This window comes from Ceratotherium simum, chromosome 40 (assembly GCF_057802395.1).
Source record: "Ceratotherium simum simum isolate JZ-2026a chromosome 40, ASM5780239v1, whole genome shotgun sequence".
Taxonomy (NCBI): domain Eukaryota; kingdom Metazoa; phylum Chordata; class Mammalia; order Perissodactyla; family Rhinocerotidae; genus Ceratotherium; species Ceratotherium simum.
Genome location: NC_141939.1, coordinates 3707031 through 3727412, shown reverse-complemented (window position 1 = coordinate 3727412; position 20382 = coordinate 3707031). Strand labels below are relative to the sequence as shown.

The 20382-nt window shown below is 50.0% G+C and overlaps 1 protein-coding gene across 1 annotated transcript in view; it reads right to left on the bottom strand.

The window, feature by feature from the left end:
- Nucleotides 1–2202: 2202 nt before the first annotated feature.
- Nucleotides 2203–20382, bottom strand: part of KCNIP3 (potassium voltage-gated channel interacting protein 3) — a 29323-nt gene continuing 11143 nt past the window's right edge. Inside the window, exons 2-8 of the mRNA XM_004435807.3 lie at nt 12111–12235; nt 11595–11664; nt 11257–11327; nt 6569–6676; nt 5789–5893; nt 4984–5046; nt 2203–4358 (exon numbers count right to left, since the gene is read on the bottom strand). Of these exons, the coding sequence (XP_004435864.1) occupies nt 4311–4358; nt 4984–5046; nt 5789–5893; nt 6569–6676; nt 11257–11327; nt 11595–11664; nt 12111–12235 (590 nt within the window). The 3' untranslated portion in view covers nt 2203–4310. The remainder of the gene's footprint in view (nt 4359–4983; nt 5047–5788; nt 5894–6568; nt 6677–11256; nt 11328–11594; nt 11665–12110; nt 12236–20382) is intronic.

Below are 20382 nucleotides of genomic sequence, written 5' to 3'. Positions count from 1 at the left end.
AAATCTGTCATGATATATTATATATATATCATGTATACATAACATACATTATTGAAATGCGTTTACTAATAATCTGATTTTTACATCTTTGTTTATAGTTGAGATTGTCCTGTAATTTTTCTTTCTTGTCCTATCCATGACTGATTTAAAAAAAAATCCTGGTAATATCAGTCTTTAAAATGAGTTGGGGAGTGTTTCCTCCTTTTCTCCTAGACTAAGACCCAGAGAGAGAGGATGCGACTCGTCCAAGGCCACGTGAGTTTTGTAGCCTGATCAGAACTGAGGTCTCCTGACCCTGAGCCCAGGGCTCCTCCTTTGCCACCCAGCAACAGAGGGCACAAGCTGGCCAACCCCTCTGCACTGAGTGTCTGGGTTAGGAAGGTGCTGAGTAGTTGAGTGGGAAATAGTACAAAGGGATAGGTGCATGGATGCATGAGTGGATGATGGATGATGGATGGATGGATGGATGGATGATGGATGGATGGATGATGGATGATGGATGGATGGATGGATGGATGCATGCATGAATGGATGATGGATGATGGATGGATGGATGCATGAATGGATGATGGATGATGGATGGATGGATGGATGGATGATGGATGATGGATGGATGGATGGATGGATGGATGCATGAATGGATGATGGATGATGGATGGATGGATGGATGGATGATGGATGATGGATGGATGGATGATGGATAGATGGATGGGTGCATGCATGAATGGATGATGGATGATGGATGGATGGATGCATGAATGGATGATGGATGATGGATGGATGGATGGATGGATGATGGATGGATGGATGATGGATGATGGATGGATGGATGGATGGATGATGGATGGATGATGGATGATGGATGGATGGATGGATGGATGGATGCATGAATGGATGATGGATGATGGATGGATGGATGGATGGATGATGGATGATGGATGGATGGATGATGGATAGATGGATGGATGCATGCATGAATGGATGATGGATGATGGATGGATGGATGCATGAATGGATGATGGATGATGGATGGATGGATGGATGGATGATGGATGGATGGATGGATGGATGGATAGATGATGGATGGATGGATGGATGGATGATGGATGATGGATGGATGGATGGATGGATGGATGGATGATGGATGGATGATGGATGGATGGATGGATGGATGGATGGATGGATGATGGATGATGGATAATGGCTGGATGATGGATGATGGATGGATGGATGGATGGATAATAGCTGGATGGGCTTTCCCCCTCTGAGCTCTATGGCCCATCATGAAGTGGGTGGTTCAGTGCTTATACCTGGCCTGAAGCAACCTGCATGGGTCCAATTCCTGGCTCCAATCTTTAATAGCTGAGAGGTTCTTACATCTTTCAACCCCAGCTTCCCCATCTGTGCCCATCAGGCTGTGACCAGGGTGAACATGCTCAGCACAGTGGCCAGCCCAGAGCAAATGCAGGACTTCTCCCATCCCAGACGGCAAGGTCAGGGCTCCCTTGCCTGGATTGTGCCAAGGCCCTGGGGCTCAGGTGGAGTGGAGCCTCTGTGTGTGGTGGTGGAAGGGGGCTCTTGTTGTCCCTCCCAGCTACAGCCCATCAGCCAAACCTGGTGAGGCTTGGGTCTGTGTTCACCATGGAGATGTCACATGGCACTGCCAGACCCCCCCAGAACCTCCCTCCTCCTCATCTCCGAGTTGGGGAGCCCCCTTACCTCCCCCTGGATTCTCATTTCCTGCCCCTCTCCTGGCATAACCATCACTGAGTTTACACTTTTGAAAACAAAAAGCAAGAAAGGAAGATGTCTTCAGGCAAATTCTGCTTCTGCCCTGTGACCTGCACCCTCCAGCTAAGGGGGTGTGCAGAAATGATTTCCTGGAACCGGCAAAGAAAACCGATCTGGGAACGAGATACAAATGGCGCCTCAAGAAGTCACCTTGCTCCCCAGCTCTGTGTATAGGCTGCAGGGCTGGAGCTTCTCATAAAGGATCCTGACTGCGGGCATCTCTTCCCGACTCCACCTTCCATGACGTCACACTGGGAGCTTGACATCGAGCGTGGAAACTGCAAATGCTACAATTCGGGGAATGTTAAACATTTACCAGCACAGCACTGGGCAGGAGCCACGGCTAATAGCAGCATGGATGGGAGCGGCTGGGCCAAAATTCAGAGATAAAGCCAACAGGAGTCCCTCTCCTTTGTCCAGTTTATTTTATTAAAATATACAGGACTGAATATTGGTGGGCACTGAGAACAGGAACCACCCTCCCAGGCCGCACCGAGGGAGACGCTTCTGCCATGCAGACATGCCGCCAGTCCCCATCCCAGTGTGGGAGACAGACCCCTCCTGGTTGGACATATGTAGCCAGTCTGGCCCGAGGCCAAGGTGGGCAGGGGAAGGGTGGTGACCCTCTCCTATGGCCTTGGCCCCTTAGAAGCAGAGCTACACCAGCTGGGAGGGCCGGGTTGGGGGTGGGGAAGGCGGAGAAGATCCCTGAGCCAGGGAAAGCTGATGCCCTCCTGGAGGAGGGGAGAGGGACCCCCCCAGTCAGACTGGAGATGGGGTGTCAGTGCAACTCCAAGGGGGAGGCTCACCTGTGTGTGGGTGTCAAGGGTCCCCCGTGGCCCAGCCAGGCCAGTCTCCACAGCCCCCGCCACCCAGCCTTGCCTCCGAGGGCCCTGCTCACCCTGGGGCCAGGACTGAGCAGCGATGTGGGGGGGAGGCAGCCGATGGAATGTATCATACGGGGATCTTCCTCGGAGGGCCCTTGCTGCCTGGGGCTGGGTTCCTTCTCAGGGAGGCCTGGGCAGGTGGGAGCAGCATCTCTCTCTCTCTCTTTCCTGGAGACTTCTGTCAACCTGCCACCTGGCTTCATGACCCTCAGCCCTCACTGCTGGCTCTGGCTTCAGGCTTCCATCCCCAGAGCAGAACCCAGCCAAGCAGAGTCCCCCGAGTTTGTGCTTTTGAATGTTGGTGAGCTGGGCTGGGCTGGGGCTGGGCTTCGAGCCCCCACTGCTTCGAGGCACAGAACGGACCCCCGTGCTTCTCCCCCAGGGCCACCTGTATTGGGGCTGCTGGGACCCAGGCCTTAGCCCCCCAAGGGGCCTTGTCTCGGAAAAGCAGTGTCCTTGGCTCCCCTCGTGGGCTGCTGCCTGAGCTGCTTGGGGGGCTTGTGCTTTTCCTAGGGGGCTGGGGTGAGCCTGGGTGGAGGGGTGGCCACACTGCTCCAGGACCCTAACCAGGAAGGGGGGCGGTGCTCAGCCAAACCGCTGGGCCAAGGGGGACGCGGCAGAGGGGAAGGGGAGGGACAGGTCCCTTCCAGGCCCGCTCCGCCGCCCCCACCGGGGCTCCCTGGCTGCCAGTCCCTGGGCCATGCGACCTCTTCTCAGGACCAACAGTGACCTTGGGGGAACAGTCTAGAGCCTGAGGAGTATGGGCAGCCCCCCTGAGCCAGGACTGGGGCAAGGGAAGGCTTCTCCCATCCAGTGGCGTTGGCAGACAATTCCCCTCAGATTCTCCACCAAGACACCCAATCCCTGAACTTGAAAGGCCCCCCTTCCTGGGGTGCAGGGAGAACGGAGCCCACTGGCCCCTCACCACCTGAGCTCGCCCAGCTCAGTGGAGCGGCAGGCGTCCTGGGACCCCAGGGAAACATGTCCCCGAAGCAGCAGGCTCTGTCCCCAACACCACCTTTTTCCTCATCAGAATTCCCTGGACCTTCAGCTGCCCCTCCAGGGTCCTGCAGTGAGGGGCATTCTGGGAGTGTAGTCCGTGGGCAGGGAGTGGCTGGGGGGACAGGTAGGCCAGAGCAGCCCCCAGAACCTGGCCCATGTGTGGTGGGCAAGAAGGGTGGGAGGAGGGCGGGGTGCATGGGCTCACGCAGGTGGGGCCTTTGCTCTGGAGACCGCACCCTCCTCTGCAGGGGACCTTGTGCGCTTTCCTGGTGACACCCAGGGCCAGCGGCCAGCAGACTCTGTTCTTTCAGCTGCCCATCCCAGAGGCAGCTTCGCCCTGCTGGCCTGGGAGGGGACTGGCCAGGGGCGTTCAGCTCTCATCACCTTGATCCAGCTCCCAGCCAGACTCAGTCCTCCCTCACCCCTGTCCCCCTCTGCCAGCCCAGAGGAGTGGAGAGAGAAAGAGCGAGTGTGTGTGTGTGTGTGTGTGTGTGTGTGTGTCGGGAGCAAACTGTTCACTTTTTGCAAATATATTAGAAAAAAGTTTCTCATGGAGGCTGCTCCTGGCAGGACTGAGGTTTCTTTGGGGGCAGAGGTGGCAATGGCCACTCAGGGATCCCCCCACATGTCCTAGATGACATTCTCGAACAGCTGCATGGAGCTCATGATGTTCTCATCCTGTGTGGGGAGAGAAGGACAGGAGGCTGGGTAGGCTCTTGGTGGGCAGGGCAGGGCAGGGCCCAAATCCGACCCCCGTGAGCTGATTCTCGTCAGGGGCTCCGAAGCCCGCAGTGACTGCTCTGTCTGGCGTGCTGGGCGAGGGGCAAGCTGGTCAGGCAGCCCGTCTTCAGCCGCGCGGGCTGACTGCAAGCCCGTGCGGGAGATGCTAACTCACTGAGGGACAATCCTCCCTGCTGCACACGGCCGGAGCAACTGGAGGCCACTCTGGGAGGGAGGCAGGTGGCTGAGGCCAGTGGAGGCCCAGTGTCCTGCCCCCTGAAGGGTGCTCTGCAGCGGAGGGTCAGCAGCAATGCTGGGGAGGCTCCAGGTGCCTTCCCCCAGCGTGACCCTGTCCCGCGGGCCACAGGGCCTAATCACCCTCCCTAAGGACACCCACCCCATCTGCCCCTCTGATGCGAGGCACTACAGGCCAGGGCTGAGGGACGCCGTGCCCACGTGGGCAGAGGGCTGGCAGGACCGCGTGGGGAGGGCATGGGCTCAGAGGAAAGAGTGAAAGTGGAGCTTGGAGGTTGGGAGGGGCCCGGGGACAGGCAGGGTGTCCTCAACTCCCGATGCTGCCCACCTTCTGACAGGTCTCCAGGAACTCGTCAATGGTGACCACCCCGTCTCGATTCCGGTCCATTTTCTGCAACCCAAGCCATGCCCTCAGTGAGTCTGTCTCACCAGGGATGGCCCCTGTGCAAGGCCTGAGGACACGGCAGTGGGTGGGCTCCCTCCACCCTAACCTGTCCCCTCTGTCCCCTCCCCTGGATCCAGGCTACAGAAAGAGCCTCCCCAGCCACCTCCCACCCACAGCTGACCTCTCTGGGTTCTTCCTAGTCTGCTCCCCCCGCCGCCCCAGCAACCCCCTGGTGGCCTCCTGGGCTTATACTTCCCAGAATGCATGTCCCCACTCATCTGACCCCTCACCTCCCTGATGGGCGGCCAGGGCAGATGGAACAACCGAGGCACAGGACAGCAACAAGTCTAGAGGGCCCCCAGCCAGCGGGAGGTGGAGCCTTCAGCCCCTCTAGTCCCCATGGGCACAGAGCAAAGTCACCCCAACTCCACTTCTCACAGAGAGTTTCCCCAGAGGAGCTGGAGGAGCTCTTGGAAGACACCAGAACACTGGCCAGGGTGTCGGCTGCCTTGGAATCCACGAGGCCCGGCCTGCCCTGAGATGAGGTTCAGCAGATTGGGAGTGGGGATGGTGTTTTAATTCACTCCTCGGGGTCCTGACAACCAGCCAGATGGGGGATGCAAGTTTAACCTCACGGGAGGGAGAGAGGCTCAGAGCGGAAGCGGCTTGTCCAGGGTCGCCCTAAAGGCAGAAGCCCCCTCCTCTTCTGGCTGCCCTTCCCTGCATGGCCCGGGGCTGGAGCACTTACCTGGAAGAACCGCTCCACGTGCTCCAGAGGCGCGTCCTCCCGCAGGATGGGGTAGGTGTGGCGGCCCATCATGTCGTAGATGGACTTCATGATGGCCAGCATCTCCTGGAGGGGGGCCGGGGGGCCGGCATGAGCCCGGCTGCAAGGATGTGGGGGGGTGGGAAGGCTCAAGGGGAGGGGGCTCCATTACAAGGTGGGGGGGCACCTCCAGGGCAGGGGTGAGTGAGCGGGGAGGGGGGCCGTGCGAGCTGGACAGAGACCAGCTCACCCCCATGTAGTGTGCCCAGCGTGAGCTTCTGACTCCAAGAGATGCTGGAGATAGGTTTTAATGTGCAATCTCCCAAATTTGAACCTGTAGTGATTTTTTCATATACAAAAAAAATCTTTGGGCCAAAAAAACTCTGACTGTAGGCCTGTGTGGTAAGGCCCCTGTTTGTACCCTGCCTGAAAGGACCACACTGCCTACACTGATTGGTGGGAGCCAAAGCCAGTCCCCCACCCCAGCTTCTGTCTCCTTCAGGCCCTCCCTGCAAGAAAGGATGATCTGAGAACACTTGCTGAACTGGATGTCCCAGGTGTCCAGGACCAGGAGCCTGGGAGTGGAGGAGAGCCCTTTGGCTGGCTGTCCCCCCCAGGGCTAGGCTGAGAGCCATATCTCTGGACACGGAGGGGTACAGGACAGCTGGGGCAGCAGGAGAGAGGAGGGGAAGAGAGGTTAGGGTATGCAGCAGTGGGAGGGGAGGCGGGGCAGATAGGCCACCACCCCAGCCACCCCCGTACCTCTTTGGTGATGTAGCCATCTTTGTTAATGTCGTAGAGGTTAAAGGCCCACTTGAGCTTCTCGTGGACTGTCCCTCGCAGGAGGATGGAGAGGCCAACCACAAAGTCCTATAGAGGAAGGTAGGCTGAGCAGTGACAATCCAAGCCCGGATTCTATTTCCAGTTCTCTGTGTGGCTTCCACTGAAATTCACACCGCTATTGGGGAGGAGCCTCCATGACAGAGCGGGCAGACGGTGTCCATTAGGGCAACACGGTGTGAGTGTGTGCGCGCGCGTGTGTGTGTATGCATGTGCACGTGTGTGGCAGGGATGGCATGCTGGCTGATACTGATCTTCTCAAATAAAGATATTCAAATATACGGTGTCTTAGACCCATTTAACGCATCGCTACTGACACAGAAGACCTGGGGCGCTTTTTGATCAAGGGGAGTGCTCTACTTGATCCCTACTCAACTTTTAGATTTTCTGGATCTGAGGAAGCCTGTACCCCAAGAGAGAAAGACTAAGGGAAACAGAGTCAAGCAATTTGGGAGAAACAAAACTTATTCCTGAAGAAAAAACTTAACAGCAACTATCAGATTTAGACATTAGAAATCCGGCACCCTAAAATAAGACTAGGATGCTATGAAAAAGGATAAGTGAGAACAAGGAAGAGCTCTTAGGAATTCAAAATAAGAAAGCAAAATGGCAGACTCAGAAGAAGGCTTGGAAGAGCAAATGGAATCTTCCATATAGTAGCATGAAAAGGCAGAGCTGGAAAATGGGAGAGAAAATAGGGAAATGAGAGGTCCCCTCCAGAGTGGCCAACACCCGAACAGTAGGAGTTCCAGGAAGAGCCGGAGGGAAGCATGTCAGAGAAGCACTGAAGGACTTCCCAGAATGGAAGGCTGTGCGTGCCCAGGGCCCGCCGAGGCCCAGCACACGCGTGAGCGCAGCCCGCAGTGTCGCCTGCAGGCATACAGCATGATGACATAGCCAAGAGAGGATCCTATACGCTTCCAGAGAGAAAAACGAAACCAAACAGAAAAAACAAAACCAGGTCCCGTACAAGGGTCAGGAATCAGCAGGCTTTGCCTTTTGCCAGCAACACCTGAGGCAGGAAGACAGCGGGGTGATGCCGCCACCGTCCGGAAGGAGCACAGCTTCCCCCCATAGCTCTGGCCCACACAACACAGCAAGCAAGAGTGAGAACAGAAGACGCTTCCAGACATCCACAGGCTCAAGTTACCCCATGTGCTCTTTCGTAGGAAGCTGCCGGAAGATGGGCCCCCGAAAAGAGAGAGTGAAGCAAGAAAGAGGAAGGTGACAGATTTTGGAACCCACAGACACAACCCAGGAAAGAGGGGAAGAGGTCTGCAGAGGGCACCAGGTCCCCTTGGAGGCTGGGGAGGCATCCGCAGGGAGATGCCAAGAAGACAACTGGAGAAGGGCCTGGTGCTAAATTCATGAGGAGGCCACAGACACCAGGCAGCTGAGCAGTCAGGGCAACCTTTAACTGTGGGCAAAATAAGAATGTGTGCAGGAGAGGAAGACATCATCACAGTTACTGCAAGGCTCAGATGGGGGTCAAGTTCACAGCACAAGAGTGAACCGCGAGTCCCTGTCCAATCCGAGTCCTACAGTTCTGTCGGGAAGCCAGGGATGGGAAAGGCACGTGTGCGAGGAGGCCTGACTCCTCATCACCCACGGCGGAGCCGACAGGCAGCATCTGAAACCAGGCAGCCAGGAAGGAGCAAAAGAGCGTGCTGTCGGGAGCCGAGCGGACACACAGCGACAATCGGCTGATTGTCAGGGGAGGTGGCTGCCTCCGCGGTGTGTGCGGGGGCGGCTAACTGCTGTTTTTCCAAAGCACACCCTGTAAATCTATTGGACTCTTAAGTCACGTGTGTGTGTAAGTGAAGAAAATGAAAATACATGAAAGGAGAAACAATGGGAGGGCCCCGGCACCTCTGTCCTCTCATTCTGTCTCACAGTCCCGGGCCTGCCGCGTAGAAGCCCTCAAGGTCGGCCTCAACCGAGGAATGACCCCACTCAGCGTCCCCTAGTGTGTGTGACATAGTCATGACAGTATTAGGAGAGAGTGGGTGAGAATGTCCCCTGGAAAACACACAGATGACCCCAAGTCCAGCCAGCCCATGTCCGGATGCTAGTTCTAACTTTACAGCCCCACACAGCAGTTTCACGCGGGACCATCGCTAGTTGTAAGTCCTTGCTCTTAACTTTGAGGTGCACGAAGCCCGTCACCCCCACAGTCCCTGCTCTATGGCTGTCCCTGAGGCAGGACCCAGGGAGGGTGAGGGGCTCCTGCAATGACTGTGACCCCAGGCTAAGACACACCCAAGTGCACACAAGGAGCACTCGGCAGGGCGCAGAGCAGGAGCCCAGCCCGCGGGTGGGAGCAGAGGGTGTGACTACGGGGGTTGTGGGCATTCTCTCTGGTTACTGCAGTCACACCGCTCAGCTGACGGCACAGGGAGCGGGTTACTGCAGGGGGAGGTAATAGAGAGGCAGCCACCCCCTCCTCCAGACACCCACCCGGCCATAACTCTCCAAACGAGCAGGTTGGCCAACGTCACTTCAAACCCGGCTGGGGAGCCTGACTTGATCCTGGGTACTGAAAAGGCATCAGCAGTCTGAAGAATCATTTTTAAAGCTTTGCACGTTGCTGGCACGATGAACGAGTTGAATCAGACAGGCCCTGGATGGCATGAGGCGCATCTGTGTGTGCGTGGCCGTCGCCTGGCGGGAGGGGAGGCCAACACCAGGCTCCCTCCCGTGGACACATCCCGAGGGACCCAAGAGGACCAGAGCAGCTGCTAGACCCTGAGGTGGGACGTGGGACGACGGCTCCCGCTTGGCAATGCTGAGTTTTGCTTGATTTGTCCTTTTGTTTTCTGTTAGTCTTTTTGTTGAGGGCAGGGAAGTTACAATATTTTACCATATCAATAAACTTTAATTAATATATGTCTTGTCTCTCAAGAATATACAAAAAGGATTGATTTTGCAAATACTGATAAGCCGAGCTGACTTTCCATTTTGGGGGCATGTTGAAAGGTTCAGTCCGAGGCAGTGAGGGGAGCCGAGTGTCACCCTCACCCCTCAGGATCCTTTCTGGCCAGGGGGATCCCAACCCATGGTGCACCAGGATGGGGCTATGCCACTTGGAAGGTCCCTGGGGAGCTATGTGCCCTTCTGCCTTCCTGAAAAAGCCTTCCTAGAGCAGAACACTGAAATCAAGAAGGTCCTTGAGGTAAACAAACACACCTGGATGGAACTAGAGGAATTAATTCCACATGCAGAGAAGCACATGGAAGGCCCGGATGATGCCAGAGATGAATGACCTCCTGAGAAGGTGCTTAGCAGAGGGGCTTCAGCACCAGCACCCCCAACTCAGCCACTGACTGCACCTCCCCACACAAAGACCCACCACCCACCCCCTTAAAGGAACCACAGGCCTCTCTCCCTCAGGGTAGTGAGAGCGATGACCGCAGGAGGGGGCACGGGACCTCCCTGACGCCTGCCATGCCACCGGGGCAGGCTCAATCCTCTGACGTCTGAAAAAGAAAAGTCATCCAGCAAAGCCCTGGCTGGGTCCATGTGGCTGGAATCCCCTAGATTCCTTCTCACACTTTGTTCCCCGAAGTCTCAGGTGCCTCTTAAGGGACACACGAGAAATTGGTCACCAGGAGGGGCGAGGGAGGACAATGCATTTTCCCAGTTTACTGCTTTGAACTGATGGGATTTTTTACTGTGTGCAGGCATTACTGAACATTTTTTTAAAAAGACGAAAACATTGTACGTTTACACACGCACTGGCCGTGAGAGCGTGGCCCGGAGCGGGCGGGGCGCCCGCGGTCACTGAGCCAGGCAGCGGCCTGGGGTGGCCCACGGTCTGCGTGTCAGTGTGCCCGGCGGGCTGGCGGCATAAAAACACCCGGCGCAGCGTTACTGCCGGGTTATTATTACCCCCGGCTCCCCAGGCGCTCTGAGCCGGCCGGATCGCCGCCCTTGGCCTGGACGCCGGGCGGGGCGGTTATCGATCCAGCCCGGCTCTCCGCGAGGTTTTCCTCTCTGAAGAGGTTTCAGCTTTTAGCCTGCAGCTATTTTTAGGGGTCTGGGCTCCACAGATGGGGCCTCTGTCAAATGATCCCATGTGGCCAGGCCTGGGCGGAGCCCACACGCTGTGTGCGCGGAGCCCAGCGCGGTGGGGCAGGTGGCCGGGGGCAGGCTGCTGACAGCGGGGGCACCAGGCCACTCACGGTCCCAGCTGGGATGACCCTGGAGCCCGCTCAGGCTGGGGTGCTCTGCCTGTTTTCTGGCAAGGGGGTAAATGCTGGGGCTGGGTGCCTGAAATCGCACCATTAGCGCAGACCTCTGAGTTAACCTTGCCTCTTCTTCAAATGCAAATTCAAGTCAGGCATTACCACCTCATGTGCCTTAGTGCCTCCCTTGGCCTGGTGGGGCTGGAATGGAAGAAAAGGGTGGCAGACAGCAAAATCAAATCCCAATGATTTCAGTTAGGCCCATGGACAGTTCACTTGTTCCGGGGGTGACACACTGGACCGTTTACAGCCAGGACCATGTCTGAGCCTCTGGACAGCCTCGGGAGGGTGGCACCAGGGCAGGGAGACTCCCCCCACAGAAGGCTGCAGGGACAGAGGACGTGGGAGGGGTCGGCAGGGACCTACCTCGAAGCGGATGGCCCCGTTCCCGTCGGCATCGAAGGCATTGAAGAGGAAGTGCGCGTAGGTGGTGGCATCTGGGGAGAGCAAGGGCGAGGGCTGGGGTGTGTTGGGGTCCCCTAGCAACTCGAGCCCCCATCCCAGACAGCCCCACTGAGGGTTCCAGTTGCATCCTGGGCTGAAGTCCCCTCTTCCAACAAGACAGAGGCAGCACCAGGCCTCTGGAAGGCAAGGGGTGGCAGGGAGGGTAGAGGTGGAGGTGAGGGTCCCCTCCCCGTAAAAGGGACACCCACCCTCTGCAGAGCTGCCACGGGACGCAGTGGGGGGCCAGGCCTCAGACTCACCTCCCTGAGGGAAGAACTGCGAGTAAATGAGTTTGAAGGTGTCTTCATCCACCAGGCCCGTGGGACACTCCTGCAGCAGGAAGTCACCCCTCTCAGCGACCTTGGCCACCCCCTGCCCCACACTCCGACTCTGCAGGGCCAGGCCTCTCTGCTCCCACTGAGCCCTGGGCTGGGGAAAGCCTGGTTGGAACGCGGTGAGGCAGGAGGGGGTAGGTGGAGGGGGGTGGCTGGTCCCCCCATGCCAAGCTGGTCTCTCTGTATGTTCCTCCTCTGTGCCAGCATCGAGGCACACAGAAAGGAGCACAGTGCCTTCAGAATACTGACTCTGGGTCTTGGCCCACCCTCCCAGACAGCTCTACCACAAAACATGAGCCCCATAAAGGCCCCTGGGATATTTACTGTGCCATGGAGAAGTTTCTAGAAGGTCTGCCTGGGCCAGAGTCCCTCCTGTCCGGATCTAGGGATAGGAGCGCTGGGTGGGTCAGGGCCTCTCCTGGGGGAGTGGGGAGCACTCACGTTCTTGAAGCCCCTGTAGAGGGACTGCAGCTCCTTCTTGGTGAACTTGGTCTGTGCCTGCAGCTGGTCCAGCCCCTCTGGTTGGTGGCGCACCGTGGACAGCTCTAGCTCACTGTCGCTGCTGTCTGGAGGAGGACACAGACCCAGGAACATGTAGCCCCAGTCCTCCATCTTGCTCCAGTGTGGGCGCCAGGCCATGGGCTGAAGTAGGGACTGGAGGGAATCTCCCTGCATGACTACCATGCATGGCCACACAGGCTGTGCACTGCACAAATCGAGGGGCTATGGTGGAATAGCACACTCAGGAGTTGTGCCTCATGGCTGCTCTGCTGCCTTGCTCCTCACACAGAGTGGGCCCTCCCCACTCGCCTCACCTCGAGTGTGCCCACCCTCTCAGCCACACAGTGGGATGGGTGCTGGGAGCTGGTCTTGTCCTGGAGAGACACTGAACACCTCATCCATGTAGCCCTCCTTGACTTCCCCCAGGAATGCGGAGGGCACCTCTCTTGGCCAATCGCAGCCTAACATGCTCGCTGCTGCCCGGCCGCATTTGGTGTGGGGATGTTGTTCACATTTGGGTGGGAGGTTGGAGCTTAGGGGCCCGTAGGGCAGGGACCAGGCCTTTTCTTTAATAACAACACATCAAAATGTTAACTATCCACGGCTACCTATGGGGAGGAGGTGGATTTCAGGTGATCTTTACTGTTTTATTTATGATTTTTTTTTTTTTTTACATTTTCCTAATTTCTTTTGGTATGGCATGCATCACTTTTATAGTACACAATACAGCTATAGACAAAACCCCACTGAGTTCCTGCACCTTGCGGAGCGGCATGCTCACATAATGACAGAACTTCCCACAGAATGGGAAGCACAACCCCGATGCACCGACCCACCCTCAGCCTCCCCGTGCCCCTAGCAGAACGGTGAGGCCCTGATTATCTGCACAGCTGCTCGCTTGCTCCCTCTGCAGGGTGAGCTCTGCGAGGCAGCCTCCCCGCACTGCCCATCCTGTGCCCGCAGAGCCTAGCTCGGTGCCGGGCATGGAGCTTTGCCCCTCTGAGCCTGCTGAGCCCTCTGCTGGGCCTTCCCCGTGCCCGGGCCTCTCCTGTGAGCACAGCCCACTCCCACGCACCTCAAGAGCACCCTGGAAACTGCCCAGCAATCGGGCTCTGTTGCCTAGGTCCATGCACAGCCCAGTCTCCAAGACAGCGATTTCATATCTTCCTTCTCTTTAAATTTCCAGTACTTGCACCCCATCCTTACCCTCACATTGCTTCCTACTTCACTGAGAAAATAAAAGCCACAGAAGAAAACTTCCTCAAGCTCCTAGCACCACACCTAGCCATCTACCTGCGTCTGGCCCAGCCACCGTGTTCCCTCCTTCTCTGGGGATGAACCGTCCCTGTTCCCGGCTAAGGCAAAGCCCTCCACTTGCGCAGTGGGTCCCGGCCCCCCTCACCTACTCAAGCATGTGGCTCCAACAATTCTTCCCACTCTTTCCCATTTCTTCATCGTCTTTCTCCCCTCCCTTCTGGATCATTCCCATCACCACAGGGACATACTGTTAAATCTGGCAATCCTTGGTCAAGTTAAGTATAGCAGACATTGCAAGCCATCAACCCCACTCTGGGTAAATGTCCCAAACATAATCTTACACAGCTAAGGGGACCTGTATAAGGATGCTCATGGCAACAGTATTTTTCATGGGGGAGCTGGAGGCATCCGGGTCCATCACAGGCAGGATGGTGGGCACAGTCCGGGGGATGCACACCAGGGAGAGCTGTGCCGTGGGCTAGAGGTGTACAAGAAGCAGACTGGATGAAACAGTAAGATCCAACTCTGTGCTATTGACAAAAAGGATGCCCTTACTACAAAGACATGACAGATTTAGAAAAAGGATAAGAAACCTGGTGTGGCTATATTAATACAGAAAAAAGTAGACTTCAAGACAAAAAGCACTACTAGAGACAAAAAGGAACATTTCAGAATGATACACGGATTAATTCATCAAGAACAACCTGAAATATATATACAGTAGTGCCCCTTATCCGCAGGGCATACGTCCCAAGACCCCCAGTGGGTGCCTGAAACTGCGAATAGTACCGAACCCTGTATCTACTATGTTTTTTCCTATACATACATATTTGAGGTGCAACAGCAAAACTAGCACTATTTTTTTTTTCTTCTTCACAATTTCCTGGATAGAAGATCCATTCTTACCATAGATCTTAGCAACCTCAGCATATGATTTTTTTCTTTCCTTATTAAGTCAAGAATTTTCGCCTTTTCATTTAAAGGAAGTACATCATGGCTTCTCTTTGGGATATCCGAATTGCCAGCATCACTACTTTTACACTTTGGGCCATTATTAAGTAAAATAAGAGTTACCTGAATACAAGCACCGTGATTCCTCAACTAAGTGACGGAGGGCAGGTAGTGTATACAGCGTGGATGCGCTGGACAGAGGGATGAATCACGTCTCAGGCGAGATTTCATCCCACTACTCAGAACAGAGCACAATGTAAAACTTATGAATTATTTCTGGAATTTTCCATTTAATGTTTACAGATCACAGTTGACTGTGAGTAACTAAAACTGCAGAAAGCAAAACCACAGATGAGATGGGACTACTATAAGTACCTAGTAATAGAACTTCAAAACACCTGAAGCAAGAAATTCAGAACTAAAGGGAGAAAGAGATAAACCACAGTCATAGTTGAAGATTTCAATATTCTTTTCCAGCAAATGGTACAAGATATAAAAAATTTGAAAAACACTATCAACCAATTTGACCTTATTAATACTTATAGAACACTATGCCCAACAACTGTAGAATACACATTCTTTTCAAGAGCACATTCTATGGTTACCAAGATACACCAGATGCTGGAAGATAAAACATGACTATGACCACAATGGTATTAGATTAAAATCCAAAACAATAAGATATCTAAAAAATTCCAAATATTTGGAAATTAAACAACACACTTCTAATTAACCCACAGCTCAGAGAAGATAAATCGCAAGGAGAATTTTGAAATATTTTGAATTGAATGATAATGAAAACACAGCATATCAAAATTTTATGGATGCAGTAAAGCTGTACCTAGAGGGAAATTTTTAGCTTTAAATTCCTTTATTAGAAAAGAAGATAGGTGTAAAGCCAGTGATATCAGCTTCTAGATCTAAGCTTTTCAGAATCTAGAAAAAGAAGAGCAAATTAAACTCGAGTTATTAGAAGAAAGAACATAATAAAAATAAGAGTAGAAATCAATGAAAAAGAAAACAGACAAACATACAGAAAAATCAATAAAGTCTTTAAAAAACTCAATAGGCAAGTCACAGACTGGAAAACATATCTGCAGTACACATATCTGACAAAAGACTGATTTCCAGAATGTATAAAGAATTCCTACAAATTAACAAGAATACAACTAATAACTCAATTTTTAAAATAGGCAAAAGATTAGACCACTTCATAAAAGAAGATATACAAATGGTCAATAAGTACAAGAAAAGATGCTTGACAGCATTAATCGTCAAAGAAATACAAATGTTCCAATGCAAAATGCAAGATACCTAATGATCTATCATTTCAAAGACACTGATGCCACCAAATGTTGGCAAAGACACAGAGCAACTGGAACTCACATATGTTGTTGGTGAAAGTGTAAAAGGGTATAACCACATTGGAGAACTGCTTCGCAGTTTCTTATAAGCACACCTCAACCTTATGACCTACTTACCTAGCATAAATGAAGACATATGTCCACAAAAGACTTGAACAAGAAGATTCACAGTAGCTTTATTCATAACAGTCCCAAACTGGAAACTGCCCAATCAATCAACAGAGGAATGGACTTGTGGCATGTTCACATAAAAGAATACCATACTCCATTAAGAAAAGAATGAACTATTGATATATGCAACAACATGGATGCATCTCAAAAATATTATGCTGAGCAAAAAAGTCAGACATGAGAGAGTTCATACTGTATGATTCCATTTATATGAAATTCTGGAACAAGTAACACTAATGCATGGTGATAGGAGTACAGCAGGTGGTGGTTAAAAGGGTGCATACAATTGTCAAAACTCACTGAACTGAACACTTAACATCTGTATATTTTGTTGTATGTAAATTATATCTCAATTTAAAAAAAGAAAATATACTGCTTAGACTTCTGCTTTCAGTCATGATGGGGTAGTGAATGTCAGACTTACCTTCTCACCACAAACAACTTGAAAACTGGAAGAAATATATGAGGCAAGTGTTTACAGGCTTTGGACTACAGCACAGATCTTTGAGAGAAGGGAAACATATGAAGTGAGCTCCACATTCACCCTAGATATTGGCTGGGGACACTTTCTGGCCCATGATATAGGAAGTGGAGCACAATCCAGGGAGCAGCAGTAGGGCAGAGATGAGGCAGAGATCAGAGTTGGGAGCTGCTGAGGCAGATGGATTTCTAGAGTAGAGTCCTGGAGAGGAGGGAGCCGCACAGAGGAGGGGCCCCAGAAGTTTGTGTGGAGGTTCCCCTTGGGACCTTGGCCAAGGGCTGGACTGCATATGTTCAGAATGAGATTCTGTGAGGCCCAGCTAAGAGCAGATGTTGGAGGGTAGGGGGACAGAGACCTGAAAAGACATCTCAGAGTTCATGCAATAATGGGAAAAGCTGGAGTTCTGGCTCAGCTAGAATGGAGACACCTCCCTAAGCACCTCCAGCATTCAGTTGAAACCCCAGGAAGGCCATGCTTGAGGAGTAAGGATTGTGCCCAAGGGTAAGGGCTATGCTCTAGAACTAAGGACAAAGTCAAAACAAACCCACTCTACCAAAATCTAAAATAAAGTCCTGTCAAGATCAAGTGGATCCGCCAGTAATTTAATTGCCTGCCAAACTAAAATTCAACAGCCTTTATATTAAGATAATATAATCCAGTTTCCCTACAATATACCACCTACAATATCCAATAAATAATTAAAAGACATGAGAAGTAAGAAAATATGACCCATAATCAACAGCTAAAGGAGTCACCAGAATTATTAGTTTTTTTATTAGAATTATTATAAAAGACCTTTAAAACAACCATTATCAATATGTTGAAAGCATTAAAGGAAAGAAAAGAGTGAACAGATGGGAATATTAACAGAGAAGTAAAAACTATAAAAAAGAACCAAACAGGACTTCTAAACCTGAGAAAAAAAGTAACTCAATATCTAAAATAAAAATATACTTGATGACCTTAAGAGAAGTTTGAACACTGCAGAAGAAGAGGTCAGTGAACTTAAAGACAGGTCAATAGAAATTATCCAAACTGAAAACAAAGAGAAAAAAATATTAATAAAACCATGCATAGAGTCTCAATGACAATATCAAGCAACCTAATATGTACGTAATTAAAATACCAGAAATAGAGGAAAGAGAAACTGTGATATAAAAAATATTTGAAGAAATAATGACCAAAGTTTCACCAAATTTGCTGAAAAATATCAATATACAGATCTAAGAAACTCAGTGAACCCCAAGAAGGAGAAATAGAAAGAAAACCACACATAGGAATATCATGGTCGAACTGATGAGAAACAAAGACAAAGAGGCAATCGTAAAGGTAGCCAGTGGAGAGACGGAGACCCTACAGGAGAACAGCAGTAAGAAAATCAGCTGACTTCTCATGAGAAATGATGGAGACCAAAAGACAATGGAATAACACTTTAAATATTTGAAAGAAAAAAATCTGTTAACCTAGAAGTTTACATCCAGTGGTTATATGTTTCAAAAAAAAGGGTGAAATAAAGGCATTTTCAGATAAATGAAGGATAGAGAATTTGCTGTCAGTAGATTTGCACTACAAGAAATGCTAGAGGAAGTGCTTCAGGATGCAGGGAAATGATATCAAATGGAAATCAAGATCTGCAGGAAAATAACTGGAAGCTAACAGAAATATTTTGAACTGAATGCATGTGAAAAGATAACATATCAAAATTTAAGGGATGCAGCTAAATCAGTAGTTAGAGGGCCATTTAACACATTAAATGCCTATTTTAGAAAAGAGAAAAGATTTTAAATGTTTCCACCTCAAGAAGCTAGAAATAGAAGAGTAAAATAAACCCAAAGCAAGCAGAAGGAAGGAAATAGGAAAAGATAAGAGCAGAAATCAATGAAATCAAAAACAAAAAAATAATAGAGAACATGAATGAAACCAAAAGATGGTTCTTTGAAAATATCAATAAAATTGATAAAACTCTAGCAAGAATGAAAAGAAAAAAAGAGAGAGAAGACACAAATTACCAATATCAGGAATGCAACAGGAGGAATAAGTATAGACTCTACAGACACTAAAAGGATAAAAATGAAATATCATGAACAAGTCTCTGCACACAAATTCAATAACTTTGATAAAATGGACCAATTCCTCAAAAATCATCAACTACCCAAATTCACCCAAGATGAAAAAGAAAACCTGAATAGTCCTAACCGTGATATTCCTCATGAACATAAATGCAAACATTCTCAGCAAAACATTAGCAAATTGAATCCATCAATGTATAAAAAGAATAATATACCACACCAAATAGGGTTTTCCAGGAATGCAAGACTGATTCAATATTTGAAAATAAATCAACATAATCTACCATATTAATAGTTTAAAGAAGAAAAAACACATGATCATATCACCTGACGTAGAAAAAGCATTTGACAAAATTCAATGGCCATTCACGATAAAAACTCTTCAGAAAATCAGGAAGCCAAGGGAACTTTCTCAACTTGATAAAAGGCATCCCCAAAAAGCCTACAGTTAACATCACACATGATGGTGCAAGACTGAAAGTCTTCCCTCTAAGATTCAGAATCAGGCAAGAATATCTGCTCTCTTCTCTCCTCTCCTATTCAATATCATACTGAAAATCCTAGCCAGTGCAATAAGGAAAAAAAGAAAAAGAAAGGGTAAAGGAAGAAAGCAAGAAAAAGCATACTGGTTAGATGAGAAAGGAAAAAACCAAACTATCGCTGCTTACAGATGACATGATTATCTATGTAGATAATCCCAAAGAATATACAAAAAATCCTCCAATAAATGACCTTAGTAAGGTCACAGGATACAAAGTCAACACACAAAGATCATCACGTTTCTATAGCCCAGCAATATACAATTGGAAACCAAAATTGCAAACACATTACTACTTACAATCACTAGCTGCACAAATGAAATACTTAGATATAAATCTAACAAAACATACACATAGTCTGTAGGCTGAAAACTACAAAACGCTGATGAAAGAAATCACAGGAGATTTAAATAGGTGAAGAGACGTACCATGTTCACGGACTGGAAAACCTCCTAAAGATGTCAATTATTTCCAAAATGGTCTACAGATTCAACACAATTCCATAAAAATCCCAGGATTTTTTTGTAGATACAGACCCACTGATGCTAAAACTTATATGGAGAGGCAAAGGAAATAAAAAAATAGCTAAAAGAATAAAGCGGGAGAAATCAGTATATCTGATTTCAAGACGTTTTATATACCTACAGTAATCAAGACTGTTTGGTGTTGGAGGAGAGAGAAACGCACAGATCAGTGGAACAAAACAGAGAACCCCCAAAAAAGATTCACACAACTATGACCGGCTGATTTTTGAAAAATGTTAAAAAGCAATTCAATGGATAAAGTATAGGTGTTTTTCAACAAATGGTCCTGGAAAAATTGGACATTCACCTACAAAAAAATGAACCTTGACCTAAACCTTATATATTATCCAAAATCAACTCAAAATGGAGCACAGACTTGAATGTAATACATTAAACTATGAAACTTCTAGGAGAATATATTCATGGCCTGGTTTGAGGCAAAGAGTTCTTAGACACGACACCAATAGCATGATCCATAAAAGAAAAAATTGATAAACTGTACTTTTTAATAAAAAATTAAAACTTTTGCTCTGCAAGAGATGCTATTAAATAGAAAGGCAAACTACAGACTGGGAGAAAATATTTGCAAATCATGTATCTGACAAAAGATATCCAGAATACATAAAGAACTCTCAAAACCCAGCAGTAAGAAAACAAACAACCCAAATTAATAAATGGGCAAAAGACTTGATCAAACACTTCACCATGGAAGATGGTGGCATCCTCCCATTTATGCCATCCCATTTACAGATGGCAAATAAGCACATGAAAAAACGTGTAACACCATTTGCAATTAGAGAAATACACACTAAAACCACAATGAAATACAACCACACACCTCCTAGAATCACTTAAC